The sequence below is a fragment of the Zosterops lateralis genome (assembly GCF_965231275.1).
Source record: "Zosterops lateralis genome assembly, chromosome: Z".
Classification (NCBI taxonomy): domain Eukaryota; kingdom Metazoa; phylum Chordata; class Aves; order Passeriformes; family Zosteropidae; genus Zosterops; species Zosterops lateralis.
This window is the reverse complement of record NC_139800.1, coordinates 64547572-64562606: the sequence shown is the minus strand read 5'-3', so window position 1 is coordinate 64562606 and position 15035 is coordinate 64547572. Positions and strand designations below refer to the sequence as shown.

The following is a 15035-nucleotide window of genomic DNA, read 5'->3' as shown; positions in this document are numbered from 1 at the left end:
CCCTCCTACTGATTTTTACAGCTATATAGTACAATAGTAGTAAATTATTGCTTCTGTGATTTTTAGACATCCATTTTTTATCTGAGAATCCACAATGATCAAGATGCAAATAAATTTTTTAGCATACACCCTATTAAATAGTGCAGGTTTTAAAATTGAGATGTTCATGTAAATGCACAGTGTATTTCATATCAATTAGGTATTGTTTCAAGTATTACATACTTTTGTATTTATAGTCTGTGATGCTGTAATTATATCTGAGAGATTAGGTGTCTGGCATCAAAATATACACAAACTCAAAAAACTAGCATCAGCAGCATGGTCTGTCTTTCATGCATGATGGTCCATCTAGCTGTCAAATGGTGATGTGTCCATTAAGAAGTTTTTTCCAAGGAGATATTTTCATTTAAACTGCTGTCAGATCTGCTGACTGATTTATGGCTTGGTTGACTGGTAAGGGATCTGCTCAGTTGGCAGGGCTATTGTGAGCTGTCACTTCTCCTTGTGAACCCTGGCTGCTCCTCATCACTGACAAAATGAGAAATACAGCCTCAGAGGTCCATTTTTTTTCAGGAAGGTGCTAAAGATCCACACCAGGCTATCTGTTTTCAAAGTCCTCACCTATGCTCATAAGATTGACTCAGTGTAGTTGGAATCACTGAAGATTTTAGATATCAACAGAGGAAAGAAAGATAAATTTATGGAAAGATAACCATCATCTAACAGTTAGAAGCCACTGTGGAACTAATAGTATCATCAAATATAGTGTAAGTTTATTTGATGCCTATCCATATACATCCATGAGTATAGATCATCTTTGACTACTTTGATGACTTTCTTTCAAGAGTTTCTTTAAAAATACACATTTAATTAGGGGCTCAGAGAAAAGAAATTAATATTATTTAGTTACTCAAATACGATTTGCTATGCCTTTGAAGAAGGATTTGGAAAGGTGATTCTGGGGGAGAGAATGCATTTGGCAAGGTATATACTTTAAAGTAGAAGACATTATATTTTTTTCAAATTCTTATAGGCAAATAAATAACTGCATATTGAGTGAAAAAATGTTCTGGAAACTTGGGCTTCAAGAGCAGTATCCATTCCAAATAATTTTTACCTTCACTCTGCTCCAAAGTCCAATGGAATTTATGCGCAGTCTCTTTTTGTAGGCATTTCACACTTTCCAATGGTCACTTAATACACATAATTGGAAAATGATGACGCCATTTTACACAGTAACCAAAGAACGCCACCAAAACCTTCCTAAACATGCTACTGTTTATTCTGTAGAATTACTTAATAAAAAGCTGTTAAATGACACATTACTACTCTCTTCCCTTAGGTGACTTCAATTCTGTTTAGCTGTCACTGATGGAAGAAACCACTAAAATCTGTGCTCTTAGAAAAAATGTCCTCTCCTTTTTCAATTTTCTATCTAGTTCCATGTACAGAAATATCCTTTCTCAAGTACATAGCCCTTGAGGTTTGACTTACATAATGTGCAAGGTTGTAATCTGCACATGCTGTGGGAGAATATTCAAGCTGATGAGGTCATTTGCAGACTCAATCTCCTTACTTGAGCCATATATTTAAAGGATAAGGGATTTTTATTCATTGCAGCTGCTGTAACTCTTTTAATCCTGAGCACATTGGGAAAGGTAGTGGTATCTCCTTCCTGCCACTATACTTTTCAGTATTTCTATCCAGCTCTCTAATGGATTTTTATAATTCAAAATTCTTGAAATTAACATGATAAGGGTCAGGGGAAGGTTGCACTACTCTATATTTTTGCTGAGGAAGACGGCTATAATGTACCACACAATACAGAATGAGGAACTGTTTCAACAAGCGAGGATACAGCACAAGGGAACAGCTATTTTACAGGCTTGGAGTAAACCAGCAACACAGAAAGTAGCTTTGACAACAGTGGCAAGTATAGAAAAATACAAGTAACAGCATAAATCTACACAGTATGTAAGAGCCTACAATTATGGCAGCAGACGAACTATTACTCAAGCATCTAAAACCACAGAGAAAGCAAGCCAAATAACTTGCTAATTGTGCTTTGTATGCAAAAAAGTTCATATTTGGAGCACACAAACAGGACATTCTGTACTGGCAGGAAGAAGAAGACTCTGACTGAAAGCTCATGCAAAACAGAGATCGTATCTAGCTACAAAAAACCAACAGCATTATTTTCAACCTACCGTCTATTGGACTCTTACCTTTTTCACGTCCCTGACTAGATGATGCAGAGTGTTGGATGGTCCATGTCTCTGCAAAGGACAAATGAAGAACAACAAAATAGTTTAAACAAAATATAAATGTTGAAATAACTTTCTCACCTTGGTAGTTTAGAAATCAGGCAGCTGAGAGCACTTCAATTGTACAGTGTTATCAATTTTAAAAAATCCAAAACAATCACAAGAGCTTTTTTTCACCTGTTTTCCTCTTTTGTAGAAAACTCTTCCCTAAGAAAACCCTATGAACTGCCACATTGGATGAAAACTGAAGTCCTTTGTATCAGGTTAGGCTCCTGGCTTAGAAAACCCAGCACAATAGGCACAACCTCTGGGAAATACTGGAAGTAAAACCAGCTGCTTTAGTATTAGCCTTCCTGCACTCAGGACTTCCACCACTGGTGGCTCAGAAACACGCTGAGCCTGGCATTGCATCGAGGCTGTCTCATCTGAAAGCCACTGCCTGTGAATGCATATGTATGTAAATGCAGAAATGCATAATCTGTGAATTAGTCCAATCTTCTTTTGACTCCAGCTGTAATTGCAAAAATATTCTGCAGAGGACTCCCATAATTTCAATTACACTACCACCACTACTACTGCTGCTGCTACTACTGCTACTACTATTACATCTTACTTTATTTTCTGCTTTTTTTTGGACTGTTGCTGATATTTTAAGAGACTTTTATGAGAGATCTTCTTGGTTGTAGCTGATGATGGATGAGATGACTACACATGTAGAGTCAATGTTTCTGTATGTGCATTGCTCTGCACTTCCCAATGTTTAATTTTACGCCACCCCATCTCTGAGCATGATAAGACTTACCTGTGATTCTTCACATACTGCTTCAGATTTTCCAAATTACCTGAAAATATTATTGTCTCTTCTGTAGGTACCATTTTTCAGATCTTACATAAGCAAGCTGAACAGCTGTGGTCCCAGGAGAGTGTTTTCCATGACCCTGGTCATAATGTCCTTCTGTGGTAAAAATGGACCATGTACTCCTTCTCCCTGTTTTCTAACATTCAAGTAGTCTTTAAACCAAAAAAAGCGTCTTTGATCTTCTAAGCCATGGCAGCTACATTTCTTTAATAACCTTAGAAATTTTAGAATATTGTCAAATAGTTTTGGAAAGGAAAAAAAAGGGCGGGGGGGGACCAAACGCAATATGCTTATTCTCCTGCATGGTGATTACAGAAATGGTAATAGATTTCTAAGGCTTAACATTTTCCTACAGAAGCTGGGTAAACTCTTTGTTGAAATAAAATTGATTCTCTTGTCTATATTCATATATTATATTCTATTTTTATGAATTTTCCATGGCAGAGGTAAAGTTCACTGGTCTGTAGCTTCACAGGTCACTCCTAGGTCTCAGACTGAAATATGGTATTTTTAAATTGGTCTTGTGATTTTTTTTTGGTGCTAAGGCTACTATGGATGCATTTGGTGATATAGTATAATTGGCAGTTTAGGCATTTCAGAGGCTGGGTCTTTTGGAATTTGTGCATGAAAAAATGTATGCTGATTTCTATAGCAATAAATTTGTTCAAAAAGCCCTTCTTTTAGCTGTAGAACTGAAGACTTCTGTCAAACCTATTCCCTGTAAAAACTGGCCTTGGTACAAGAATGATAATGCTTAGCCCTGTTACAAGAAAGCTCATGGGCATTGTGCTCTTAATATATAGATGCTCATCAACAGCCAAAGTGTAAGCTGACCAAAGATCAGATGGGAGTTTGCCTCTAGGGTGGCATATATATACACACCATATATATATATATATATATATATATATATATGTATAAATATATATATCTACACACAGACACACAGACATACATATATACCTGTTCTTCTATATTTTGAACAAATTTTAAAAATCCTTTTCATATTTGATATTACTTTGGGTCACCATCAGTGTGAAGCACCTCCAGATAACAGTCCAGTGAGGCAGCTTATGACAACAAAGGCTTTGAAAAGTACTGGCAGAAAAAAACCTTTCTGAAAAGAAAAGCCCTACCACAGCCCTTCTGCAACACACAAAAGTGGGAATTCTAAGAACTAGATGGTGTTTTAAGATTTTTTTTTCATAACACATAAGTGCCAACTTTCTGAACTACTGCCTAAGTAGGTAATAATACTCTGAATGTTGGAATGTGTTTTGCATTTGAGAATTCAGAAGCAGACTTAACTTGTGCAGTTTTATGATCATTTTAATGGCAAGGATTAAAAACTTGCAAACTTGTTTTTAAAAGTCAAAGGTCTGATTTTTGGAATTCATTGGGGGTATATGGGGATGTGCTTCATTGTAACAGAGACTGATTAAGAGTTGGAAGTTTTTTCCGAAACCATATTGTCAGGAGTCATATAACACCACTGTATGGCCCCTAACTTGCCAGTTACTGTCTTCCAGCCAGTGCCACCTGCCTAAATCTTAGGTTTGTCATACTGGAATTGCAATGGCAAGAAACTAGTTGGCACTGTGTGAGGCTTATTTCAAGTCTTACAAAATCCATACAGCAGATTATGTGGGCAAGGCACAGCATGTTACATTATATGAGACACAAACAAGAGAGACAATATGGACTAACGAAAAATTTCTGCAGCAGGTGTTGACTGCCTGGTGCATCATCATCATGTCATTGCAATACAAGTGGGAGCTAGAACAGTGAATATAGAGACAGAAAATTTGCCTTAGGCTGGCCCTACCGTATTGTACAATTCCTCTAGCCGGGAGATGGTGAGAAAACGATGCATGCTTACTCCATTTTCTATGAGTAATTTCACAAAATCCACTCTGTCCAACACCAGTGCGTCCAGCATTGCTTGCTCAAGGGAGCCCACCTGCAAAGCAAGTGATTAGTTGAAGCTGTTCCTGGGCATGGCAGGCTACATCCAGCTGGTTCAGTCATTCTAGCACAAGCAGGGAACCCTGACAAAATTCTGAGGGTTGTTCTTCTATGTTTGAAATGGGATAATCATGGTTTTAATCTGTAACACTTCTTCCGATTCAGGGCTGCATTTCAAAAATGAGTATCAGAGTGCCTGCTAAAATATTCTAGGAAAAACAGATTAGGACAAAGAAACTGGAACCCCAAAAACTTGTGATCACATCTCTACCTTATTCACCCTGTCATTATTATCATTGTTTCTTTTCCTGTCAAACATCTTATTTGTGTTGGCTATATTTGTTATGTGCACACAAAATCACTTTAATTCTGTCTTTTCTATAGTTTCCTTCTATTTGTGGTGTGGCACCTCAGGGAAATTTGAACACCCAGGAAACAGAAATAGCTTCATAATTTGCATTTCTTTGAAGGCCCAAATGCAAGAGGTCTTCTTATACAACACCTCTCCTTCTTATCTCTTGTAGGTCAGGCAGAGTTAGGATGAGATAATTTCTTCCACCTTTTAGCTTCCAAAACAATTGCAATTTGCAGAATTTATGCAAATTTTTGCTATGATGTGGTGATGAAGAGATAACAAAGAGGACAGTTCTGTGCCATTAAAATCCCTCCTATGTTTTGACACGCACTTATGCCCAGTATCAAACACAAAATAAATCATCCTGTTCACTTCATGACAGAAAAGGCAAAGATTTTTGTACTAGCTTTTAGGGGTAGCAAGATGCAGAAAGCTACATTTAAAGCAAGGATACTTAAACAGAAGCTTTCCCTATTGTTATCATTTTTCCACGGGGAATTGTAAATGCTCATGTAATGATAGCATGTAAAATTTTAATGACAGTGATGAAAAAGTGTCATAGTACTGACTACTGTGGTCCAGTTGAAACTTCTGAGTGAGTAAGTTTGGCTTTAAGGAGATACATGTAGAAAGTGAGACCTTCTGGGTGTGGGAGTTTTTGTTGTTGTTGTTGTTTTTGTGGGTTTTTTTAATATTTTTTTAAAAAATCTTTTTTTCTGCCCCTGTAAAAGCTGCAGCACAATGTGGGAGTTGACTCTTTCTCCTCTGCCTAAGACAGTGTTCAATAACCCCCCATATTTATACCCATACAACTCCTGAGTAGAATCTAAGCCTCTGGTGCTCCCTGGGAATAGTATCAACCAGGGAACAGCAACTGGAGCACAGGACCGTGCAGATGTAGAGCAGGCAAATCAATGCAGAGCAGCAGTGGGCAAAGAATTAACACCATCTGAACTCTGGAGCCACAGCCCATTCGTGGTGACACTGCTGATCACTTCCTGCAGTCTATCTGACCTCCAACATTTATATGGCATATTTTTTATGTCAAAACATCACTTTAAATTCAGTTTTTACATATAAAAGCATGCTGCTTGAAGAGAAAAAAGAAGCTTTGACTTTGTTTGAATTTATAGCCTAGTACTAAGACAGGGGTGTACAGTTGTTTTCCTCGGCTTGCAGAGTCATGCTTGGTAGCATAGATCTGGTACTTCCCATTTTTTCAGAGGTATGGTTTCCTACCCTTAAGGCATCGCTAGATGTCACCATTTCCTTGGACAGCAGAACACGTCAACCTCTCTGCAACTGTGCCTGCCTTCAGCAGCTGTGATTGGGAACTGTGTGTTTCGCAGGATGCAGTGTAATTAAACCACAATATAACCACCATCACAAACAGAATGGATTTAATACCCTGTAAGGTTCAAAGTGTTTCCAATAGAAGACGTTGTGTATACACACATACATAAATAAATATATATATATATATATATATATACTGTACCGGCCACTGCTGCCCATAAATAAAGATCTGACTGCGGGCGATGTCTACTCTGTTCCAGGCTAGTGCCAGGCTCAGCTGGTCGGGAGCAGATGCATTAGCTCCTGTGTAAACAGACAGGGGTGCAGGGAGGAGAGCAGGGGGAAAAAAGAAACAAATCATTAGGCTCATTATGCTCTGGTATGCCTCTTTGTGAAAAGTCTCACAGGTGTCCATGCCATTTCTGCAACTGATCTCATAACCAAACCAAACCTTCCACTTCACCTGTTAAAAAAAAAAAAAAAATCTGTTCTCAAATCTGGATCTGTGGTTCTCAGATTGTCTTATAAACATTAATTATTTCCTCATAGTCCCTTCAAAATACAGTAGATACAGGTGATATCAGAAGAGGCAATTTGTGGTGGACTAAATTGTCTTCCCTCCTATTGGATGGGAAGCAAGAGAACAAGCCAGGATACAGATGGAGCTGCAGGAATACACACACACCCACACGTATCACATGAGACACACACACACATACACACACGTTCCTCTAGCAATTGCAAGTAGATTCAACTCATACAGAACCACTGATTTCAGTAGTTGTGCATTTTTTGGCATCTTATACCTTCCAGTTTGATAAGAAGCATAGGAATTTCTCTTGTATTTGTACCAAGGCATCTTGGTGGGACAAATTTCCCTTCACGTATGAAATACCCATGTAAGAAAGCATTCTATAAAGCTTGTATCAAGGTGTAATATATCCAAATTAAATGAGAAACTATGCAGATAACAAGATGGATTTGGAACTGTTTGTTTTTGGAAAGGAGGGTATGTTTTTCCCTGCAGTTTTAATGGACACGGTGGGACATTCCTGTCCTGCTGTGTTTTTTTAATATTTCACGGTTCTTAGCTGATTTGTAATAATAAAACAGCATTTGTGTTTCAATGTCAAGGGGAGAACTGGCCTGAATGGACTGATCAATCAAATAAATAAAGGGCCCTTTGGCTTTTAACTACATATCTGCTTGCAATGGTTAGGTGATTGTATAAAGGCTTATTATTTCAAGACCTCATACCTCTACTGTTGTTTTGTCTTTATTAATTCTTATAATGATATCATGGAGTCAGGATAAATAATAGCTTTTCATTACTTCAAAGCATTTCTCCCCCCATTTCAGTATTATTCAAACCCACACACTGTTCCAGTCAAAAGTGGACTCTGAAATTGGAGGCAAGGAAAACATAGAGCTGGCTTCTGAAATTTTCTATGAAGACCTTAATAAAAACCTTCATTGAGCTTAGCCTCTAGTTTAATTTCATAACTCTCAACTTTGAACTCAGCTTACTGCTGCCATTGCCAAATACTTGTCAATACCTACAGTAATTGTTTGGGAGATGGTGGATTGTGAATCATCCAAATTACATTCATACGAAGTGAGCTCTGATAAAAACATGGACAGTGCAGGAACAGAATTTGAAACAAATGAAGAAGGAAAAAGAAGTGAAAATACTTCTGTGACTTCTGTGGCTAAGAAGTATCAGGAATGCCCCTGTGCATAAGACGCAACTTCTCATTGCTATGTACTACAACACAGACAAAAGCTCTCACAAGAGACCTCAGGGGGATGCCAACAACCTCTGAAACTTTCAGAGTTTCTTACACAAGCAACATGCAGCATTCAAGAACAGAAAATATTTACCTTTGGGAAAGGCAAAAATATCTCTACATTTCAACATCCCAAGATTTATTTATAAAAACAGAAAAAAAAATACCTGCAGTGAGTATGATAGTGTAAGTTAAACACAGTGACCAAACAATGTTCTCCCCCCGCCCTGAAGCAAACAAGAGATGCTCTCATCAGATTTTCTCCTTCCCAGTCATATGCCTGTAGGAGAAGTGAAGCAAGGTTTTTGGTGAGCCACAGAGGAGGCACATGGGTGAACTCTAAAATCTGGAGGCAGTGATGGTGATCCCACGCACTGACAACATTTTGCACGTGTGATGAGGGAGCTCCAAATCCTGATTTTCCTACTGCAGCCTACAGTATGGGTAGCCAGGTAGCCTTCTAGTTAGAAATCATTTTGGATCAAGAGTGAATCAGATATGTCGGAGTCCAGGGCATTCCTTCATTGCCCTGGAAGGTCACAGACCTTGGTAGAGAGGCCTGGGCTCTGAGAAAGAGGGTCTGGGGTCAGTCCAGGGGTGTTTGAGACCCTGGCACAGAGCCCAGGAAGACACAGGCTTTGATTTCAGTCCATGAGAAAAACTTCTAACACAGAGAGGAAGTCACAAATGTGTAACAGACAGTAGCTAATCACCAGGTGTAAGGTTTTGTAGTTTTGGGATTTTCAGAATGTAGGTGCAGGGGAACAAGATGGAGGATTTAGGGTGTTGCCCTAAGTTCTTCTCCTTCTCCCTTGGCATCCATTTTCTGCAGTGACGTGGGCACATAGTTTGAGTGGATTGGGTGGAAGTGGAAATGATCTTTCTAGTATAGGTACTAGGTATTGGTATGAAATGGTAAATAATAAGTACGTAGCTATCTGTATAAAAGCAAAGCAATGCCTCATTACGAGGGGAGTAGTTGCATTGTGTCTGAGCTGCTGTGAACACCTTGGCCAGGCACAAAGAACTCGTAAGATAAGAATTAATAAACATGTGAGAAACCAGAGGAAAAATAAGACCTTGAGACTCTGCTTCATTCTAGTGTCTGGCTCAAAGCCTTCAGAGGGCAGAGAACAAAAAAGACACACCAGAACCACCACCTGAATCTTGGGTGAAAAGAAAACCCAAACCCAAGAAGATGAACTTGAGAAGGGAAGTGGGCTATTTATACTGCCCCCCCTTCAGGCAGAAGTCAAGCTAAATCACCAAGGCTCCAGGTGAGTAACTTCTGAGCCCTAGCAGGGAGTGTTCTCTACTTTGCTTCAACTGACTCTAGCAGTCCTGGGCCTTTTCATTCTTTAGAAAAGATTCATCTGGCAGATGAATAGAGGGTCTTCTGGTGCATTTGGTCACAGGAAAGAACAGCTGGCATAGGGCTTGAGGTGGTGCTTGCTCATTCATTCACCAAAATTGTTTTCTTTGAGCATGCTCATTGCTCTAAATACTGAGCAGAGGGGAAAGCAAGCCATGGTCTAGTCTATGTCCTTCCCATCTCCCTTCATTGTACTTAAGGCTGCCAGCCCAAGTATTCCTGTTGGTACATGTGCAGTCCCAGAGTAGATGCTTCTCTCATTGCTTGTTGCCATAATGTTTGATTTCATTGTCTCACAGAGCACTGCAGATATCTGGCAGCTGAAGGAAATGTGTGGTTTCTCAAGGGGATGTTGTACTCCAGGTCTGAAGCTGTCTGTCAGCTAGGATGGAGACTGGGCAGTACAGGTGTGCATACTGGGGCTCTAGTGCATTTGGATTGGTGTTTCCACAGTACAGTTCCTTGTTGGAAAGCCCTTGCTTCCTTCTCCTCTTTCCCATCTTCCCTGAGGGATTTTCAGATGAATGTGGGTAACACTGATTTTACTTAAGAGGAGAAAGAAAATCAAAGCTATAAATTTTTGTACAGAGCAGTATAGGGGCTGTGGATGCTGTTTAATTATTTTATTCTACGATAGAAGTGATGACCTGTGCCTCACACAAAAAAGGAAGTATTCAGGCTATTTTAGGTGGAATCCTACCCATTATAAAGAAGCATGAATGATTCCACTCAGATAACAAAAACTTCCCAGAAAAAAACATGAGATGGCCTTCTTAAAATACCATCTCCTTTCAATCACTTCCTTGACTGCATTCAGTACCACAGAGCATGGACTTGAGTCGGTAGGAAGAATCCAAAAAACGATCTTTCTGGGGATGCCTGTGGCACTAATGAGTGCCACTGTAACTATGCCCAAAGGATATTTGGGAAATAAATATGGTAGAGTTAATAACCTCTTGCATTGTATTATTTTAATTACCATATCATATTTATTGCATTAAATAATGTTTTAAGTAATAGAACTAATCTCTCTGTAATATTTACTCAGTATTCTGGTGTCTGGCTTGTTATAAAGGTATGTTCCTCCAAAGAATGTTTTGAGACTATCACAGCATCTGCAGTGTGACCCTTCCTTTCATCTGCTCCTAGAGGAAAAACTGCAGTTGGGATGCAATACATTGTTTTGGCAATATTTTATCTTTGTATATGTATCACTGGATATAGATAGACTGCTGGGACAGCTGTTAGTTCCTGCAGATGTTCATTTTATGTTCTTAGGCTGCCCATTCAGGAGTGCTCGCATAGGCTCTTGCATATCTTGCATAGACTCTTCTGCTAAGAAGTCATATTGTCTACTCAATATTTTGGACCAAAAATGTAATACTCCTAAATGATAAAGCCTGGGATTATAAACTCAATGCTGTCTCCTTGGTGAGCCAGGATACACATCAGACAATGAGTGTTGGGCACTTGCAGGATTACTGAAGAGCTTTTATACACTTATTACTACAGGCTTTTGCATACTGGCTAACATAAACAATGTAATCCCCTAAAGGATTCTCCTGGAATAGCCTATGATCTTGGTGCTCAGGTATCTGGAAAGATGAAATGACACAAAACATCCGCCTACACAGAAATGGCTCTGGGATACCCCTTTTCACAGTGCACCTAAGCATGTCAGTGTCCCCTTTGAATCAACACCTAAAGAAAAGAACTAGATTAGGGAAAACAGCAAACTGAATTAACTTTTTGCTTTGTGGCTCTGCAGGTATGATGCTGTCTCCTGTTTCAGCAGCTCTTTGGTGCAAAGGCTGTGTTTCCACAGCATTTGCTACAGAATCATCCTGGCAATTAGGAAACCGATTGACAATACAAAAGCAGCAAAAGTAGCAAAACCAGCTACAAGTGCAGTAACCAGATAGCTGACCTAACTCTGAGACATTTTTATGTCAGTGATTTCATGATTGGCAGATTATCCTTGACCATCTGATACTACATGATGGTTATTAAGTGAGCATGAATCACGGTGCCTTACAGGCTAGAAAGTATGCAGAAACTTCAGCTCTGCTTTAGCCTATCATGGCTTATCTCAAAGGGTACATGGCAGTAATATCACTCTGTGAACACACCACGCAGCACCTCTTGTGTGCTGACAATTGCACTGGGGAGGCTTCTGGAGCACCATCTGAAAGCTGGCTGGTGCCAGTCTGCTCCAGACATTGCAACAGCTCCATGAACTAGGATCTTTGAAGCCACTTCAAAGCAAGAATTTTTTTAGAACATCTCCATATGCTGTCTTTAAATTCCCTGTCATATGCCTTCTGCTTTGCTAGCAGCTGCAAAAGGACAAAATCCATTATGGTGCGAGTTCCAACTGTTCAAGTTTAGAGAGCACAAACAGTTAAAATGTATTGATAAACTTGCCTGCTATAAACTCATGCCTTTGGAAACTTACTTCCCACATTCGTGTCTCTCAACATTAAAATAAAAAAAAAAAAGAATTTTCAAACCATATGCTGTTGTGACATCCATGCAATGTAAATTGATAACCAGTTTGGATGCCATTCTGTAGTTTATTGAAGATCATTTCCAAGAAAGATCGATCTTGCTGACAAGATTAAACAAGTGACTTGTGAAAACAAACAAAGAAATAATATGTGGTGCTGGGTTTGGGACTTGTGGAATAAGCTGTCTAGGAGGCTCTTGAACTGGCAGTGTGTCTGAATCACAGAATGACAAGGTTGGAAGAGACCTCCAAGACCACTGAGTCCAACCCAGCCCTAACACTTCAACTAAGCCATGGCACTGAGCGTCATGTCCAGTCTTTCTGTAAATACATCCAGGGATGGTGACCCCACCACCTCCCCAGGTAGACCATTCCAATACTTTATCACTGTTTCTATAAAAAACTTTTATATAAAACTTTTCTATAAAAAACTTTTTCCTGATAATCCAATCTATATTTCCTTTGACGCAGCCTGAGACTGTGTCCTCTCGCTCTGTCAGTTGCTGCCTCGAGAAAGAGACCAACTCACACCTGACTACAACCACCCTTCAGGAAGTTATAGAGAGTGATAAGGTCACCTCTGAGTCTCCCTTTCTCCACGCTAAACAACCCCAGCTCCCTCAGTCATTCCTCACAGGGTTTGTATTCCAAGCCCTTCACCAGCCTCGTTGCCTCCTCTGGACGTGTTCAAGTGTCTCAATGTCCTTCCCAAACTGAGGGGCCAGAACTGGACACAGCACTCGAGGTCTGGCCTCACCAGTGCCCAGTACAGGGGAATTCAGAATGACCTCCCTGTTCCTGCTGGCCACACCATTCCTGATCCAGGCCAGGATGCCCTTGGCCTTCTTGGCCAGCTGGGCACACTGCTGGCTCATGTTCAGCTGCCCCAGGGCAGAAAGGGACCAGCACCCCCAGGTCTCTTTCTGCCTGGGCACTGTCCAGCCACACTGTCCCCAGCCTGTAACACTGCAGGGGTTATTGTGGCCAAAGTGCAGGACTCGACACTTGGACTTATTAAACTTCATCTTGTTAGACTCTGCCCATCCATCCAACCATTCCAGGTCCCTCTGCAGAGCCATCTTATCTTCCAAAAGATCGACACAGTGTCATCTGCAAATTTACTAATGAAAGATTCAGTAGCCTCATCCATGTCATCAATAAAGGTATTGAACAGAGCTGGCCCCAGCACAGACCCCTGAGGGACACCACTGGTGACTCCCCAGCTGGATGCAGCACCATTCACCACCACTCTCTGGGCTTGGCCATCCAGCCAGTTCCTAACTCAAGGTCTTACATCAGATGTGGGTTTAAAAAGAAATTTGTTAATCACAAATTTTACACAGCAAATATGTTTCCAAACCCTTATCCCCCTCCTCCCTGACCAAATCACCCACACAAGTGTGGGATGGGTCATGATATGCTCCTCTTACACTATCAAAAGCTGCAAAGTCCTCAGCAGGAAGACTGAGAAAAAATTACTGCTAATCACTCACCAGTTTCATACATTGCTTTGCCCCTTTTTTCATACAGTTCTGGAGAGTAGGAAGATATGAGTTCTTAAAACTAAATTTATGAATTTCAAGATAACTCAGATGCAGTTTTCAAATCTCTTTACTTATTTTACTTATTAAAATTATTATTTTCTTTAATTTAAGAGAGAAGCAGCTGTGGGAAGTAAGTTTCCAATGCCATGAAAACTCCAATGCTGTGAAAATTCAAATGCCATGAAAATTCCAACAGCATGAAAAGTAATTTTTATTTATTTTACCTATTACAAATAAATGACTCGTTAAAAATCAATAGACAAGTGATTCAGCATTGTTACCTTTGACTTTGATGAAAAATCCAAGTATCCATATGGCTAGTGAGGCGTATTTACAGAAAGTCAGTATTTCTTTCTAGGTGGGCCAGAACACTTGTACAAAGACATGGTGCGAATAAGGACAACTGACTTGGCTGAGACAACAGATCTCATCTTAATATTAATTATTATTGCACATATTAATTAAACCCCTTATGATCAGGATGCTTATATGAACCAGAGGCACCTGATAAATCTGATCTTCATTGAATACCTTCATAATCAGAAGTCCTGAGGAACAGGGAAGATGAGGTATAAGTCTTAGGTCCTCTGGCTCTTCTTTTGAGCAAGAAACAAGTGTTGCTGCCATCCGCAGATTTTCAAATCAAGATTCTCAGACAAGCATGAAAGGAGATGTCAAAAGTACTTACACAGATCCAGGCACCTCCTGAGCTAACAAAAGTTTCTTATGATGACTTGCACCGTTAACATGAAGAAGAAAGGAAATTTTATTTCCTTTCTTCCCCCCTTAGTGGGGGCCAACAGCACCAATTAGGTACTTGCAAAATGGATATTCCAGATCAGGGAGGAATGCTCATATACAGAGATTGCAACCACTAAACAGTTGCTCATGTAAAAACGGCAAAAGAACATTTCAAATAGAAAACAATCCTTCACAGGCCTGTGATTTATTTTCTTCAGCTTCCAAGAGTCAGTCTTCAGAAGACTTGAAAGCACATCTAAAAAAAGTGGAATCACAAAAGACATTCTTTGCCTTATTAATAGAAAACAAAAGCAGTACTTTCATGGATTGTCTTAAGAACAAATAT

At 39.7% G+C, this 15035-nt stretch overlaps 1 protein-coding gene across 2 annotated transcripts in view; it reads right to left on the bottom strand.

Annotated features, from left to right (window-relative positions):
* Window positions 1-15035, bottom strand: part of TRPM3 (transient receptor potential cation channel subfamily M member 3) — a gene marked incomplete at both ends in the record, with an annotated part of 383951 nt that overhangs the window by 50321 nt on the left and 318595 nt on the right. For both annotated transcript variants that reach the window (XM_083884288.1, XM_083884289.1), the window contains 3 exons: window positions 2226-2276; window positions 4949-5083; window positions 6942-7042. In XM_083884288.1, the coding sequence (XP_083740414.1) occupies window positions 2226-2276; window positions 4949-5083; window positions 6942-7042 (287 nt within the window). The remainder of the gene's footprint in view (window positions 1-2225; window positions 2277-4948; window positions 5084-6941; window positions 7043-15035) is intronic.